General features: G+C 38.1%; 1 protein-coding gene across 1 annotated transcript in view; it reads right to left on the reverse strand.

Annotated features, from left to right (window-relative positions):
* The window catches only part of LOC128735742 (growth hormone secretagogue receptor type 1-like), a 61,952-nt gene extending 44,895 nt beyond the window's left edge, over positions 1-17,057 (reverse strand). The window contains exons 1-4 of the mRNA XM_053830231.1: positions 16,242-17,057; positions 3,833-3,975; positions 3,575-3,687; positions 3,289-3,407 (exon numbers count right to left, since the gene is read on the reverse strand). Coding sequence (XP_053686206.1) covers positions 3,289-3,407; positions 3,575-3,687; positions 3,833-3,975; positions 16,242-17,057 — 1,191 coding nt within the window. The remainder of the gene's footprint in view (positions 1-3,288; positions 3,408-3,574; positions 3,688-3,832; positions 3,976-16,241) is intronic.
* Between the last annotated feature and the right edge of the window lie 834 nt (positions 17,058-17,891).

The following is a 17,891-nucleotide window of genomic DNA, read 5'->3' on the forward strand; positions in this document are numbered from 1 at the left end:
ACTTGCAACACGTTTATCGTTCGGTTCCTGTACACAATTAGTGCCTCATATGAGCCGCTCCGAATTATAGTGGTCTATTGACCATTTAGTTAATTTTACAGGAGACGCAATTGTCTAAAAAAGTCTTTAATAAATTCGATACAATTATTTTCTCCAAACCAAGTGTTCTAATGTGTAGTGTATAAAGTGATTCAACATGAGAATACATAAAAATCCCAACTTTTGTCAAAATATACGATTTATTCACACCAATGTACATAGACCACTACGGTTTCATATATATTTTCACCGAAATCTCCAACACGTTCCGCAACATAGTGGTCTATATCCAAGGGATTGGTAAATGGCAGTATCTTGCGCTGCTGGCCGTCTAGCAAGTTGCAGTCCTCGGGAAGATTATTCAAATGACTGCCAGCTTCAAGGTGGTATGCAAAATAGCGCAAAATTGTCTCACTGCGTGGCGCTAGTGTACATGTAATATTCATATACAGGCTGTATCTTACGCTGCTTATTATCTAGAAAGTTGCGGTCTTCGGGAAGGTTATTCCAATGACCACCAGCTTTAGGGTGGTATGGCAAATAATGCGGAATTGTCTCACTACGTGGCGCCAGTGTATATGTAATATTCATATACAGGCTGTATCTTCCACTGCTGGGTATGAAATGGGGTACGTAAACGAGAAAGCGTCCAACATAGCTTTCGCCAGCCGAAGTTCCTCTCTAGCGCCTCCACGCGACCATACCCGGTAATACTCTACTGAGTAGCTAAGCTAGGAGGTCCGATGCTACGTGGTTCCCGGATGCCTGATCTTAAAGCTGTGATTATGGGCAGACGGTTGAGCCGTACAGCCTAGTTGTCGGGTAAACCTAATATGTTAATTTTATTATTTGTTTCGTTTTAGCTCATCAAGCACCTATACAGTAGAAATTTGTCCTTAATAAGTTTAAATAATGCACATGAATGTACTGTGTACTGAGACCTTTTCCCCTTCTAAGAGGGGGGGGGGGCTCCCATACAAATGAAATACAAATTTCCTCATAACTCTAGAACTAATCAAGCAAATGAAACCAAATTTGGAATGTAGGGGTTTCAGAAGGCAAGAATTTTTTCTATGGTAAATTGAGACCCCTCTCCTCTTTAGAAGGGGGGGCTCCCATACAAATAATATACATATTTCCTCATAACTCGAGTACTAATCAAGCAAACGGAACCAAACTTGACATGGGCGGATTTTTAGAGATAAGAATTATTTTATGGTGTACCAAGACCCCTTCCCCTTCTAAGGAGAGGGGGGGGGGCTCCCATACAAATTTCCTCATAAGTCTAGAACTAATCAAGCAAATGGAACCAAATTAGTCATGTGGGGGCTATAGAAGGCAAGAAATTTTTATGATGAATTGAGACCTCATTTAGGAGGGGGCTCCCATACAAATAATATACAAATTTCCTCATAACTAGAGAGCTAATCAAGCAAAAAGAACCAAAATTGGCATGTGGAGGTCTTTAGAGGTAAGATGTTTTTCTATGGTGTACTGAGACCCTTTCTTCTTCTAAGAAGGGGGGAGCACCCATACAAATGAAATACAAATTTCTTCATAACTCGAGAACTAATCAAACAAATTGAACTAAATTTGGCATGTGGGGGTTCGTGGAGGCATGAATTTATTTCGAATTTATTTTTTTATGATGGTTAGAGACCCCTCACCCCTGTGGTAGGAGTATAAGGACTCTCTTACAAATAAAACAGAAATTGGTCATTCGTTACCATTTCAACGTTTATGATGCACACAAATGATTTTTAAAAGAAATCTCTATGTCTCAATAGTTGCTGGCGTTGTACTTATGAACCCCGTCCACGTATTTCAAAGCCATCTTGCATTCCATGAAGAATTGAATCTGAATTTTGCGCTCTTCTCTTTTAAACATTCTCTTAAACAATGGCACTCATAGATTCTCATAAACATACATATGCCAGAAATGCAGTTTACATTAGTCTTTGATCTGATGATCTGATATAGTCCTACGTCACCCTTTCGTACAACCCTTAAGGCTGTATACCTTGTAGTTTTTTTTACACGGTTTATTTTTTTCGATTACTCAAGAACGGTACACCTGAGGGACCATTTACAAACTACGTGACGAATGTCGGGCCTGTCCCAAATGTATTGAGAAATAAATGAATGGTCCCTAAGTTGCCCTGTTCTTAATAATCGAAAAACAAACCGTGTAAAAAAGTACTTGAGTGTAAATTCCGAAAATCGCGTAAAAAAACCGCGTGAATTCCAAAAATCGCGTAAAAAACCGCCGAAATTCGCATAAAAAACTGCGTAAATTCCGAAATTCGCGTAAAAAAAGCCGCGTAAATTCCGAAATTCGCGTAAAAAACGCGTAAATTCCGAAATTCGTACGTAAAAAAAACGCGTAAAAAGCGACTTCAGTGTAGTTAACTTTAAGACTCATTTTTTTCTCGAGCTACGTTAACTGCCTGTAAAAAATCCATCTACCATCTTTTAATGGTACTTCTAAGAAGGCCAGAAATATTCCACCAACTCACTTAATCTATTCCTGTCAGTCACGTGAACACATTCCCAATTACTTTCTAAACATTTTGCACGATTCATGAAAAATTGTACCAGAATGCCCGATGACATGGTAGTCAAAACTAATTTCAGCAAAGAACCAGGAAGTGACTGTAGACCGTAGATTTTTGACATGCATGTATAATATATGATGGATTTATGGATGAAATTAAGAATCAATTACCTCGGTATCGCACCTCCTAGCTTAGCTACTCATTTTGGAGGATTACCGGGTATGGCCACGTGGAGGCACTAGGTAGGGACTTGGGATGACCATAGCTATGTTTGACGCTTATTTTCAGTTACCTTCCTAATTTTATACCCTGAAAATTCTCGTAAAGTTTTGGACTGAAACGTTATGCCATTTTCAAAATTATGCATAAGTGTTTAATTTATGGACTTATGATTTTATGAATGAAAACAATGTTTGGAAACCCAAGATCACTAATTTTTTGTGGTAATTATAAATTATTTTTTAAGTTAATTTTTGTGGTATTTATGAAAATTTTACTTTTCATTTAAGTTTATTTTTCTCTGATCTCTTTTCAACAGTCGAGTAATTTTGTGTTATTTTATATTATTTTTAATCTTTTTCACTCTATTTTGCATTATTATTTGCTTGATGTTTATTTAAGTTTTTTTTTTAATTTTTTAGTTTACCAACTAGTTTCTTTAACAACTAGTATGACAACACTTCAATAAACTTACCCCCAGAAATATTTTCACTCTAACCGCGTAGCTGGGCAGGTTGAGGCAAACGAACACCGTGGACACGATGAGCAGCATCTTGGTGACCTTAATTTGTGAGTTTGCCACGCGTCCTCTACCTGGGAATAGACATAGCAAATTTCTAATGAAGTATAGGTATAGTGGTAAGCCATATATCTAGTCAAGCATTATAACATCAAACGATTTCACCCCTCGAAATAACCAGCATACCAAACAAACAGCATACTAAACAGAAGGATTGTTTCGCTATAACACGATTACTCACTGTAGTGATGTACTTGCTGAACGGGATTGCTGCCATTCATACACAACTGACTGCTGTAGGAGGAGTTGAGCTGATGATGGTGGCGCCGAGATTCGCGAATGTTGTTGCCGTAGCTGGTACAAGCGGCAGGAAAATAAAGGAAGAGAGAAGATAGATGAGAATATATCCTTTCAAAGCACAGCCCAGCACGGGACAGCCCAAAGTAATGAATGGTGATGCGTAATAAATTTAACTTTTCTGTATTTAGGTACATCCTACCTTCTGGGCATTGTCATTGTACGCCGCACGCCGGCAAACTTCCACACAGTGAGGGCGGTGAAAGTGTTCAGCACCACAATCGCGGTAAATGGAACCACGAACACAAGAATCGTATCCAGATAGTTGAACACTGTCATCTGATCCTGTAAATTCATAAGCAGATACGGCTTGTGTGAGAATGGGCTTTTGGGGATGAAATAAATCTTCGGGAGCATGAATGTGTGGTAGGCGAGGATTTCATAAGCCTTGCTCTGTACAGAAAACCTCTTCGATGGTCAGATAATCTGCCCTAGACTGGAAACCCGCAGAGTTAAAAGCCGCTACGAGTTATGCTTCGAAACCAGAGTTATAGACCAAGAATAGGCTCAGGATTAAAGGAGAAAGGCTTTATGATTTAAAAATTACGATGCCTAAAGAACACCATGGTTATAGCTAGTTCTAACGACAAGTGATAACATGAGTACAAGCAAAATTCTCCGGAAAGCATCCATTAATAATTCCTCTAGCCAAGAAAACCAACCAAGTACTGGTTGAAAATGGCTTAGCGATTCACAGAAAATTAAAATTGTCATTTCCATACATCATCCATCATCCATCATTTTTAAGCCGCCGTCAACTGTGTTGCTCTTTTGTACCAAAACCAATATTAATAAACCTAAAGTAGTGCCTCCAGGTTAGATTTTAAAAGAAAAATCCTATCGCTTTAGGAGTCAGCTTTAGTCAGTCACTAACTTTTGATACACAAAACTTGTTTAGATACCATGCTTTTAAGACGATACAGTTTAGCCAGCATTCTAAAATTGATTGATATCAGAAGATCACATTTTGATGAAAGCCATGGTTCCCAAAAACTCCTAGCTCTCCCACGTACAAAGCTGTTTCGAATTGCTGATGATTAAATTGTTCTTCATTTGGCAACTGACGTCGTGATTCGTAATTAGGTTATCATCAGCCTGTCTCAAAGAAGCACATTTAACAATTTAATGCTCAAGCTGCTTATCTCATCCTTTCGACAGTCAGTCGTTAGTGAAGTTTTTTTTTCTCCTAAAAGGTCCATTTGTGACTGGTCCATAATGTTCGTATCACGTATCGAACCGGTCTATAACAAAACCGTCTGGATGTTCCTGGAACATAGGAGATATCGATTGAGCATACGGAGGCAATGCAGCAAGCACATGGCAAACGGAGAAAATAGCCCGGAAGAAGGCGATATTTAATGGGTGAAAACTTATCTGTTGACAGCTGTGGCTCAGCGCAATGTGGAACAAATCGCAGCCGGGCACAGAAGCGGAAGAACGAGCCGGCACAGTAGATTCACCATTGAAGTAGACGGAGACTAACTGATATCTGGACTAGCAGTAAAGCTCGCGCCACCGACCGGCAACGTGTCATTTGATAAGTCAGTCGTAAACCACAATTTTGTTCAGTTACGGTCATCTATTTTCAACACCGTAATGCTTCTTTCTCTTTTAAATTCCTTCTTGCTTCATTGGATCTAGGACCAAAGTTGTATACTTTTATCATAACGTTGAGATATTGCAGTTTTTTCTCGAGCTGCGTTTTACTATTTACAAAGCTCGAAGATTATTTTATTTTCATTATTTTATTTAGTTTTCGATAAAAAGGAACATAAAGTTAGAAAAACAAGATTTTATGGCACCAAAGACTGTTTGTATCAAGTTTCTGGCATAGAACTACGTTTTTAGGCAAGGTAGGGTGTCATTCCAGCGTCCCAGTTGGCTTCGAGGTATGATGCTAGCCTAATAAGCCAGTCGTCGTATGTTCGAATCCTGACTGGGAGAGGCTATTAGAGTCAATAGGATCGTAGCAACTGGCTCTGCAATTGTCCTGAACTCTAACAGCTGGCTGCAAAGTCTGTCGTATAAAAACAGAAGGTCAAGTTTCGATAACGGAATGTAGCACCTAGGCTTTGCTTTGCTTTTTTTAGGGTGTCATTCCAAAAAACCACAGCACACTAAGTAACCCAATTACCAATAATCTGCAAATCTCGTCTTCGGCTATAATAGGCTCTCATTATGCCTTGGTTCGATCCGCGGATCCCTTAGCTTGGGTAAAAAGGATAATTACACAAACTTAGGAAGCTACAAACTTAACTAATTTTCCACTCTTTCCCCTACACGTCTTGTCTGCCGTTCTCTCCGTCTACCGGAAATACTACTGTTATAAACAAAAATTTGATATTTGGATTCGTTATAATATTCACGCAATGGCAAAAAATAATATAAAGTTTGGCAGTGTCCGAGCTGTTTTTGAACTGCATATGGTTCAAGAAATAATATTAGGCCTGATTACGTGTTTTACCTCAAACTAGAATAGATTTATATATCATCATTAAATATGCCCTTCAAATCACCCAAAATTCATTTTCAAATCGACTGACGGATAGAATATTTGGGTTCTATCAGGTGACAAATAAGTATAAAATATCCTTTATTACATCTACAAATATCAGTAAAATTATAAACCTCCTGGGCGTCTACCGCTGCTGAATGGAAAATCGCAAACATTAACGTTAAACGGTCCTTTTAAGGGCCCCTAAATTAACTCACAAGAATTAGGTCAGATATTCATAATGATGCAAAAAACAGACTAAAGGACCAAACAGAATGCTGCGTCAACGCATCCGTCAGCGTTAATTTGACAGTAAGCCCATAGGAAAACTGTCAGAATAACGCTGACGGACGGGTTGACGCCGCATTCTTTTTGGTCCTTAAGTTTGTGCTACGTCAACTAACCGGCCGTGTCTTGTACACAACCCCACTGATTTTGAATTGTTTGTTTTTTACTTTTTTAAACGACGTATAGCAGTCGGCTTACTTTTTCTGTTAGGGAAAGAATAAATGCTTAATGCGAAAAATATATAGATACAGGCAAACTGAAAAGTTTTTGATATTAGACATATTCCAGCGTTACGGGACACTATCTCAACTATGCAGATCGGTTCCTGTTTAATCAAATCCCTGGCATTCTAGTGAAAAATGAAGTACTCTTTAAACAACTATTTTACAAGGTATTTGCCAAAAAATTTGTGAAACAGGAAGAGATTCACACGATAACAATGGGTGCGAATTGTGTTCCGTAACGGTGGAATGTGTCATTAGGCCAAAAATATACTTAGCAAAGGTTTTAATGTTTGGTAATTGGCGGTGATATCCCATTTTGAAGATTTTTGCGTAACATGTAACACGATACATACCAAGTAACTGGACGGAAACTGCACACCAGTTGACGAATGATATGCGTTAATTCGCTTAAGGAACGAACTCAAAACATAAAATATTTGTAATTAAACGCACAACGCACAAAAAAAATTGATTTGAAGTATAATTATCGTTCAACTAATATGTGGCGTGTCAGTTAAAAATTGGCGTTTAAACGATTATTAATGAGTAGCATCGTTCTCTGACTTGCCAGGTTTTTTACACTGTTTTTCAGTTATTTTTATTCTTTACTGCAATACATTCTAAAGCATGTAAAGAATTCCGTCACTTTTTTTTGTATGGGCTTATCACTTTGATCACAACATTATTGATCTAATGTAATGTTGCCCGGGATATGCTGTATTCTGCACTGCATTTCTGTGCTTTATCGTTCGTTATTGAGTAAACGATAAGCTTATATTTTTTTTATGCGTGCTTATGTTTTGAGGGTTTTGCCCTTGTTTCGATGCATGTCCTACTATACCAAACCTGTTTCGCCTCGTTATAGTTCGCACTGGTGAGTCCTCCTGAGGTTCAAAACCATTACCTCATTAGGTCCTCATACCAGTATACTAACCATAAGAAGCGTCTTCGGGATAATGTAGAACTCAGCATGATTCTCACCCTTCCGATGAGGGGCCAGAGAATAAACCCATGCTAAAATCACTTTGACATCGAATGGCCTGATTCTACTAAGATTCGAACCCACGACCATTCGCTTGTCAAAGCAGACTCGGTAACCTTGCGGCTACAGATTCCGTCACTAGTCTGAGCGAATTTCTTTGAGAACTTCATTTGGAATTAATCAAGTTAAAATTTAACAAACTAATTTTCAAAGTTTTGTAAAAACGGTTAGTTCTAGGACATTCGTCACTAAGTGCATTTTTGTTTAAAAAAATAAAAAATAATATGATGGTGTATTGCCTAGGCCAATTTGATACCTGTGTCGGGGAAGTGCGCTACAGCTGTATTGTTCGGATGAATGTGATTCTATATGTACATATCTGTATACTTTCATGATTGCCTTTTCATTAGCAGAGCAATGGAAAGAGAACGTATTGTGTTGTTACAAGGACGTGCTGTTAAAAAAATGGATTAAATTGGTAAAATCTCTAGCTTGAGGGAAGGATTGGTAGTGAAAAACAATCTTTGGTTTCTATAAGGTAACCGGTCAGCAGTATTGTTCTTGAGTTTGTTGTTTGCAAATGCACTTTTTTGCCAGGACAACTAAAGAAAAATACATATTTCCGACCTCATTATTGCCACAGAGAATATTTGAAAGTATAAAGTTCAGGAAACTTTAACAGAGAAAACTGCATTCTTCTATATTATCTGTCTTCAAATTTAAAGACATGCTTGAAATGCAGATAAATTCATTAATTTTCTTGAGTAAAATTTCCATATTTTTTATACTTATATATAAATAATTTCAACAAACAAGCTACTAACTACTCGTATATAAAAACCCACTTTGCGCGGTCCTTCGTTAACAAGGTGGTAGTGTCTCAGAAGCAGCCTTCAACCTTTTTTATTCCCAGGTCAAGTTTTGAAATTAACAGGCATGGAGTATTTGAAACTGCCAGTATGTTCGACAATGCGTTCTACAGAACTGGAGTCTACCACAAATATATTTTTGCTAGTAAAGAGTAGGGCGGAGCATAAGTGCGATGTTTGAAGTTGTCATCAATTTTCGCGAAATATAAAGAAGGAAAACAACAAAATATATTTTATAGTGATGCAGCTACTCAATGTCTTTACATTCAACTATAAATCATCTGGAATAAGAGTGTTATTGAAAATAAATTCTTCATTCTACTGATCACGTGCCGATTCGCACTTTTACCCCACTAGCGGGGCAAAGGTACGAATACCGCGGGGCAAAAGTGCGAAGCTAGAATCCATGAAATTAGCACAGCAGTAGCTAACAAAACCATATTATCTTCAATTTACGGTATGTTTTGGTAAGGAATTTTCTCAATTTACACCTTTCCTGTTTTGCGCTGGTGTATTGCAGCTTCTGTCAGATCGAAACTTTCCCAAACGTTTGTTTTTTGTTTCATCAGCGGAAAAACATTATTTTCCAGTTTTCTGCAGATCTTCCATTTCCAGTATCTGTAATATAGTGCCGAAAGTTGTATATAATTAGCTATACATTTTTGCCTCGTCCATGAATCGCAATTTTGCCCCGTCCGTGAATCGCACTTTTACCCCGCTAGGCGCTTGACGGGGTTTGACTAACTTATGGAAAAGCGAAATATATTTTGAAAACTCTTTTCACCGTATTTTTAAAACAGATATGCAAGTGATGTAAAACACTGCTACAAATTTTTAACAAGTAACTTCCTCCTGTTGATATCGTATTACCGGTATAACGAAAAATTACATCAAAACCGCACTAAAACATCATTTGCACATAACTCAGCCACTATGCTTCGTAAGCAACCAAAGTTTACGTTAGATTCAAGCTGTCAAAGTAGTCACCCATCCATGCCAATATAGTCAATTTACTCGGCACCGATAAATCATTACATCGCACTTTTACCCCTCCTTACTCTATAACAAAACTAAAAATGTAGTTTCAACCACATTTATGATTGTTTTACGCACAAACAGAAATTTCATTTTGTTTCAAACTGATATGTATGATTGAAATATTCATTATTATATCGATGTTAAACTCAATTGGAAAATACTTTACTTTTAATTCAAAACTGTTATTTTCTTGATTCAAATAGAATTTGGTTTTGAAACAAAAATATTTTAGGTTGTTATAAAAATTTCGTTTGAAACAAACTGGAATTTTGTCGCTCTGTGATACCAACGAAACCTTTCCCCGAAAACCCCGTCGAGAACCGCGGCTAAAACGCTGAGAGACGAACAGCGTCGCGCGCGGTGACTTACAAGTCGCAAGGACTTGCGTAGTGTCGTCGTCCCGTCAGTAAAATGAGTTAGATTCTCGATCCATGAATCGAACTTTTACCCCGTCAGTAAATCGAACTTTTGCCCCGCTAGGCGTTTGACGGGGTTTTATTAAATTATGGAAAAGCGAAATATATTTCGTAAATTCTTCTCATCGCAATTTCAAGAGAGATATCTGAGTAATGTAAAACGCTGCTACAATTTGTCAACAAGTAATGTCCTCCTGTTGATATCGTATTTGCCGCACAACAAAATATTACATCAAAACCGTTCTAAAATAACATTTACCCATAACTCAGCAACTATGCTTCGTAAGCAACTAATGCTTATGATAGATTTAAGCTGTCAAAGTACTCACCCATTCATGCCAACGTAGTCAATTTACTCGGAATCTGCACTGATAAATCATTGAATCGCACTTTTACCCTCATCGCACTTTTACCCCTCCTTACTCTATCATGTTGCCAAACACAACCTGGCCATTAAAGAATTTGAAAACCTCACCCAAGGACTCTGCAAAAGTTTAAAAATGAACATGACTCCGCTGCTGGCTTCTGATGGGACCAGTGTCACGAGTGGCAAAATTGGATATTTGGGAACGGAGTTGAAAGAATTGTACTACACAACGTATTCGTTTGGCCAGAAAAGCAAGGTTTGATGAAACGCACTCCACAATGATTTAGAGATGCATTCGTTAATAGCATAACTGTAATTACAGATTGCTTCTAAATACGAGGAGAGAAACCAACATCTCTAATAGCTGCAGATGAATTAGGCTGAATATAAAAAAATCTAGCACGGTTAAATATTTGATAAGAATTAGTGCCACTGGATCTATCATTTTTGTCTCAAAAAACTACTAAGGACGCGCTTCAGATAAAACCATTGCCACATCTTATGGGCTCTTGGAAAAGATCAAATTAGAAAAGCGGTTGTGTACAATTGGGCCCTTGCTGAACTGAAAATTCCAGACAAAATTTAGTTCTATCAATCTATTCATTTTGGAACCATGAGTATGCCGTGGCGAATTACAAAACTTAGGGCCCTACTGGGCAATTATCCCGTCGTGTGTCACTTTGCTCGACTGTTCTACTTTTGGTATCATATAAGGCAATCACGACACAATTTTGTTGAATAACTCGACTGACTCGACCGCTAAAACTGCTAGTGACACTGTCAGAAAATGACGCCTAAACTTGTTTTGCTTTGCTCGTACACTCTACAATGAGCCGTTATGCTCTCCGGTCTCCCCGCATTCGACGCTCGACAGTGATTGAGTCGAATCGAGTTGCTAGACATGACTTACATAATACGGCCCTTAATTTATTTCAACACATTTTATTCTCAAAACAACTCCATTCTAGGCTAGGGTTATTTTGTGAATGCGAATGGCAATTAGGAAAATAAAATACTTGCTGCCAAATTATTTTCTGTGGTTTAACTCTCAATTGATCAACCAAAAAATCAACGCAATCTGATCAACCGGGTACAGGGGTACCCACTTAGTAATTCCATGACAAAAAGTGCTCCGATTTTGCTCAAGTTTTGCATGTTTGTTCGTTTTTAGAAAATTTATGACCTATATTTTTTATTTGGCACTGGCGTGGCGCTCAAGGATCCCCCTTCTGACTTAGGATGGTTCCAAAAATCATCATCCTTGCCATGAGACCTTTTTTAAAAAAAATCATAACGTTTGATTCACTCGACCGAGTTTAATAATTTTGATAGCAAATGAAAGATATGATGAGCTTTTAAGAAAAATTGTAGCCTTCTGATGAGCTTTCTGTCAAAAATATTGGATCGAAACACAAATTTTTGCTCACTTTTAAAATCATTGAATTTTAGTGTTTTCATGTTGTAATACCTTCTTTTCAAGATGTTTCTAAGTAAATGATTGAAATTATTCAAATTTGTCTAAATAACGAGGAACAGGAACCCTTAGACATTATTTCAAAAAGAACATGCCGAAATCAGAATTTAATTGGATAAGTTTTCTTTTTTATTTAATTTCAGGATTCGTATTCTACTAAGACGCTCCAAAAACATCAACCAAGTAACAAGATTTCCAGACTTCTGGAAAAATTCCCGTTTTCAGCGAACAATTATTTGTAGCGGAGCAGTTAGTTCTTCTGCCAGGATTTTCAATAATACAGGAGCAATTTTGTCTGGTCCGGATCCTTTGGATGCATCCAAGTTCTTTAGTGTAGTGTATATTTCTTGTTCAGATATGTGGTCTATAGATGTATTTTTTGAGTGTTCAGGAAAATAGGAGAAATAGGTCGCGGTCTGTTTCTACAAATGTAGTGTATACTTCTTCAAAAAAAATTGCACAGAGTCCTATTTGCCTGTCGAGATGCATTGTAGATGGCAAGTTGTTGCTCCTTAATTTCCGTTTTGCGTAATTAAAGAAGTTCTTGGGGGAAGACTTAATGACCACCCTATTCCCCCTTTCAGAAATCTAACCACTTGTACAAGTGTTATTGTTTCAAATGCAAAAGAAATGCACCCCTTTTCCCATTTGAGCCTTCCTCCCCCTTGTAGGAGATCGTCTCCCTCTTTTGTAAATCCCCCGCCAATCTTCCGCTTCGCTGATTCTGTTATGTCAAAAAAGCATGTGTTTGACAAACGACGTTTGATGAAAAACCGTCCAGACATTCCGGAGTTATGGCGGAGTATTCATTCATAGTCACGTTCAGTGTCCCCCCTTGGCGGCTCCTTCCTGGTTAGCTCCCCTCTCTGTCACGTAGCTAATTATGAATTGGTTTGATCTATTAAAATTTTCATAACGGAAATGAAACAAAGGTTTCTTTCATATATCCCTCCTCGGTGGAACCCCCTCTTTTCTTACAGTCACTGCATAACGTAACCCCTTTTTAGGGAGCCCCCCCCCCCCCCCTCTTTTGTCAATTCCAGATGGGGCCAACAGCGGTACACCTCACATTCTGATTGCTTCGTTTCTGTGATGTCGGTTTATGCTAATCTATTTTCCCAACAATTTAAAGCAATAATGCATTAAATAATTATGACATTTTGCTCATAACAAGAAGAATATGGGTCATTCCATCTCAAACGTACACAAGGTTTGAATTCGACCATCAGTGATTTCAACCAAAGTTGGCATAATTGTTCATTCCGACCCTACAACCAATTTCCCAAAGTTTTGCGCAGATTGTTCAATCCCCCTAGCAGTGGCGATACTTTCTTTTTTACAGATTTTCAAAAAAAGTCGTTTTTCGGGTTTAAATATCTCTGAAACAGTTTAATGGGAAGACATGCCAATATGCTTTTTCTATGGGTTTTTGTCCGCGCAATCGTATGATGTTATCAGTTTTTATAGAATTTGTTAACATCATACATTTTTTTGCAATTTAAAACGAAAAATGCGAATATCTCAAAACACCCCCAATTTAATTTTCAAATAAATATGCTTAAAATGTTCGCCAGAAAATTTTACATAAGAATCACTTAACTAGAAAAACAATATTGGTAGTTTGAGAGATATGGCGTTTTGAATATCTGGGACATGTGTAATTCTATCTGAATTGTTAGTGAAAGTATGTTTAAACACGTCTATATGAAGCTTCCGGACATTATCATGACTGAATAATATATTTTAATGAAAAAAAAGCATTTCTTAATACATCTTTCAAATTACCAGTCCAATACTCATAAAATTTGAAAGGTAACAATTCGTGATGCTCCGCTTTCATTTGCAATCAATTTCGATGCAATATAAATAACCTTCTGTTTTGCTTCGATATAATGTAACTTCAGCATAACGTAACAAAAATAAAAATAAGGTTGGTTTCTATCGAGGTTTCGAGGTGATGATGATGATGATGATGATGATGATGATGATGGTCCCGCCTCATACCCCCACAAAGGTTTGAGCAAGACGGTTTATCTATAAGATAATTGATATAATAACAATTTGAACCAGTTATGCAAAAAAGACGAACTGATTTCATAAACAGGTATAAATTCCTTCAAAAACAGTTTACTTGAGATCTAATAAAAAAGCTTTTGATGTCTACCACAAAAGTTTGCAAGTTGGCCCAGCAGTCTGCCGGATAACCCACTAATCATTTATGATTTCTCTCAAAGCATGCAATATGAATTATTTTTCATCAAAATGTAAAAATGTCCTTTATACCTGTATTCCGCGCGCGAGGCTCAAACTTTTGTAGACTACTCTTTATTTCGAGGTAATGATTTACAGAACCCAAATTACTGTTTTTCGTTTCGAGTCCAAACGCCGCGTCGCGTCAACAAACGCCGCTACAGGACGCTGAAACAAAACCTAGTTGAGTAGTTGCTAAAACCCGTTCAAGGAAGCTGTCCAAGCAAGTGTTGGAGTACAAAGGATGCATTTTAATGGACGATGAAACAGGCGTAAAAATTGATTTCGGACAAATAACCGGTAACAAATTTTACCTTTCCAAGCATAAAGGGGGTGTTGCAAGTAGGATCAAATTTGTTTACGCAGATAAATTTGCCCGTAAGTTGATGATTTGGCAAGGACAGAAGTGGACAGAAGACAAAGGTTTTCATTACTGAGGCAACAATGAATGGCAAAGTTTACAAGGAGGAGTGTCGTCAGAACAAAATTTTGCCGTTCATTCGATCATACAAAGGTCCGGTGAAGTTCTGGTCTGACTTGTCAAGCTGCCATTACAGCCAGGATGTCGTCAAGTGGTATAAGGACAACAAGGACATTTCATTGAAAAAACTATCAATCCACTAAATTATCCGCATTTTCGGCCCATCGAGAGATATTGGGCTATCAAAGGCAAACTGAAGAACTATGATAGAACCATCAATAAACCAGCTCAAATGGGAAATTGGTTGAACAGGATAGCAAATACGATTATCAGCAGTACTGTGCAGAAAATAATGGGCGGTATCACACGAAAAGTTTGAAAATTCATCCGAACTGCTAACGAATAATTTTCATGATTTTTTTCCTTAAAGTTCATTTAAAAACCTACAAAATGACATCATTCCCTTATTTGTACGTTATTTCTATGTCATACTTTATGCGAACTAAAACTAACTAAAACAGTCTTTAAGCTACCTGATATAAGGGACGGCAGTAGTTTAATTAGTAAAACCTTCGGGTACTAACCGAAAGCGTATGGGTGCGAGCCCCATTTGCCATTGCACAACCCGATATATCTTTGGAATATGTCAAAATTTTCCAGTTCATCCATTTAAACATTCTCCGCGTCAGACACTTCGTCCATTCTCAAAAAGAAGAGTTTACGTCATGACCGTGTACAGAGTCATACACAATTAAATAAAAAAAAAGGAATAATTATCGTGTCGCATGTCTTTAATGACAATAAAAAGTGCTAACTAAGTGAAGGAAAACATAAAGATAAAATGAAAAAAATCCTCCGTGATATTTTTCCAATGACCAAACGAATGCACCGAAAGTGCATTCGTTTATTTTGCCAGTAGCCAGAAAGAAATGACTATAGTGCACTGCTCGGCAATTTAGTGCTTTTGATATCGCTAAATTCACCACAAAAAATGTGAAACGATTACTGGTTATCGCTATTGACATCGGTTTATGGGTATGCAAAGCAACTGTAAAATAAATTTAAAAAAAAACAGTAAAACTCGTGTTATGGAAGCGGATGAGAGAAATTTTTATAAACTTCTACGTTTTTACAGCCTACGGCTTTCAACAAGCCTAACTTTTCTGGTCTCGCGGCTTATTTCGAACGATGCGGTGCACATACTTTCGAATAAAAAATTCGTCCTTTCTAAGAATAACGTAACATATGCTCTCGAAACGGAAGCGATAAATTAAGAGGCTTTATGATGGCACCACCAGAAATTGAACAAAGTTATAATTACCGCTTTTTTAAGCTTCCATGTTTGGCCGTGAAAATTGCAAACGTTTTAGTTTCGTTAGGAAAGACTACGAGTTCCATAAAATAAAATGGAGTACAACGAATTTCATTACAGTAAAAATTAAATTCAAATTTTGTACATAAAATTAAGGGTTATTTTTCCTCAGTCAGTACCTTTGTGCAAAACAAACAGAACCGTAAAATAATCGTCTTTTATTATCATCCACTGAGAAATTTTATTTCTTTTGTGACAGATGCCAAATTACTCGAATTAAAAATATACACGTGGCTGAATTCCGAAGCTGGTTTATTATCATTACCCACCGCCCTAGACTATTTTTTTTGCTGAATCCTAAAAATACCGTCAAAAGTTCTGCGATAAAACACAGCCGTAATCCGACGAACACTTACTTTATATTCCTCGGGCATATCACAGATAGTTTCGTTCATGGCGGGCGAGTACTGTGGGGAGGCGAAAAAAATCACTGGCAGACTGATAAACACTCCAATCAGCGTCAGTGCGCTTATCACCATCTTGGCACGCCGCACGGTGCACATTGTCTGTCGCTTCAACGGATACAGCACCGCAATGAAGCGTTCGACCGTAAATGCCACCACAAACCACACCGACAGGAAGCTGCACAGATTGCTGAAGAACGTAAAAAACTGACAGCACACGTCCAACGTATAGATTTTGATGTCAATTAGATTGAGCCACGGCACAAACAGACCGAACAGGTAGCACGTATCACTGAGCCCGAGAGCAGCCAGGTAATATGAAGAGGACAACTTTTTGAGCTTTGTCTTGAAGAACACCAGCACCGATAAAACGTTGCCTATGCTCCCGAATAGTACCAGCGCCGGAATGTAGTAGAAATTTATGACACTTAGCAGTTCTGCATAATAAATAAAAGTATGCTGATCGATGTCGTAGTTGGGAACACTTTGCGAAATCTCCGGTTGGAATGTGGTTTGATGGTACAACGATTCGCTGGAATTGCTGCTTAACACTGCTGTCGTTGTTAGATAGGATGAGTATGAAGTTGTTCGGTAAATTACTCCACTAGTGTTTGACTCTGTAAGGGATTCTTGTTCACCAGCCACTAATAGCACTTCAGCATTACCGCTGGATAGGTACAAGCTGCGATTGGTGTCCAAGGGAGGCACCATTTGCTCATATAAACCATTTCCTTCCCAGAAGGCATTACCACTCGAATTGCTCTGCATATTCAATGAAGCACATCGTATCGCAGCTTAAAATTCACAACGTTAGCAAATTGAAATTAGACACTTTCATACACACTCACTTGGCACCGTTCACGCGATTATAATCTCCTAGAAGTGTTTGCCGTGTTAAAGTGATACTCGATTCCTTGCCAAGCAACCTATTAACATCTGATATATCTCCTGGCAGCACTCGTTTACTCGCCAATCAGGTCAACAGCCGACCGTTAAGCCACTCCTTTTCCTCATTGATCAGTGCACAACTTCTTCAATACATTTGTGTAAAAAACTGCCCTCTGCTTATCCCAACATTTAATCAACCGAATCTTGCTAACCGAATACCCGAAAACAGTTATCATTTATCTAAAAACTTTCGAAAAATCCGTTGATAGTTGAAAGTAGCCGCGTAGCCTCGACCGATCAAGGAATCGCCTCCTAAAGGTACGATAACTAAACGATAACTGAACGCACTAAAGTCCAAACGGTATCTAAAGCATAGAACGGAAAATCTACAGCCAACTAACCAACCGAACGCTTCCCGATACTGTGCTTCTACATGGTTAGTAAAGAAAATTCATTCCAGTATCCTGACGGATTTCCCCACCCAGCGTTCACTCACTCGGGCAAGGGCACGCACTCACCACCCGAAAGTTCATTCCAACTCCACTGGAGTTCATTGTCGTCAGCTGTGCTTTTATGACCTACCGGCAAGAATCCAGACTAGTTCAACTGTCTACCGTCCTACTCCTACTGGTGAATCGATTCAATGCCAAACGAAGAAAAAATTCCAGGAAAAACTAGATTTTCGGTTCGCTTACGCTTATGACAAACAGACCG

The sequence above is a fragment of the Sabethes cyaneus genome, chromosome 2 (genome assembly GCF_943734655.1).
Source record: "Sabethes cyaneus chromosome 2, idSabCyanKW18_F2, whole genome shotgun sequence".
NCBI classification, from domain to species: Eukaryota; Metazoa; Arthropoda; class Insecta; order Diptera; family Culicidae; genus Sabethes; species Sabethes cyaneus.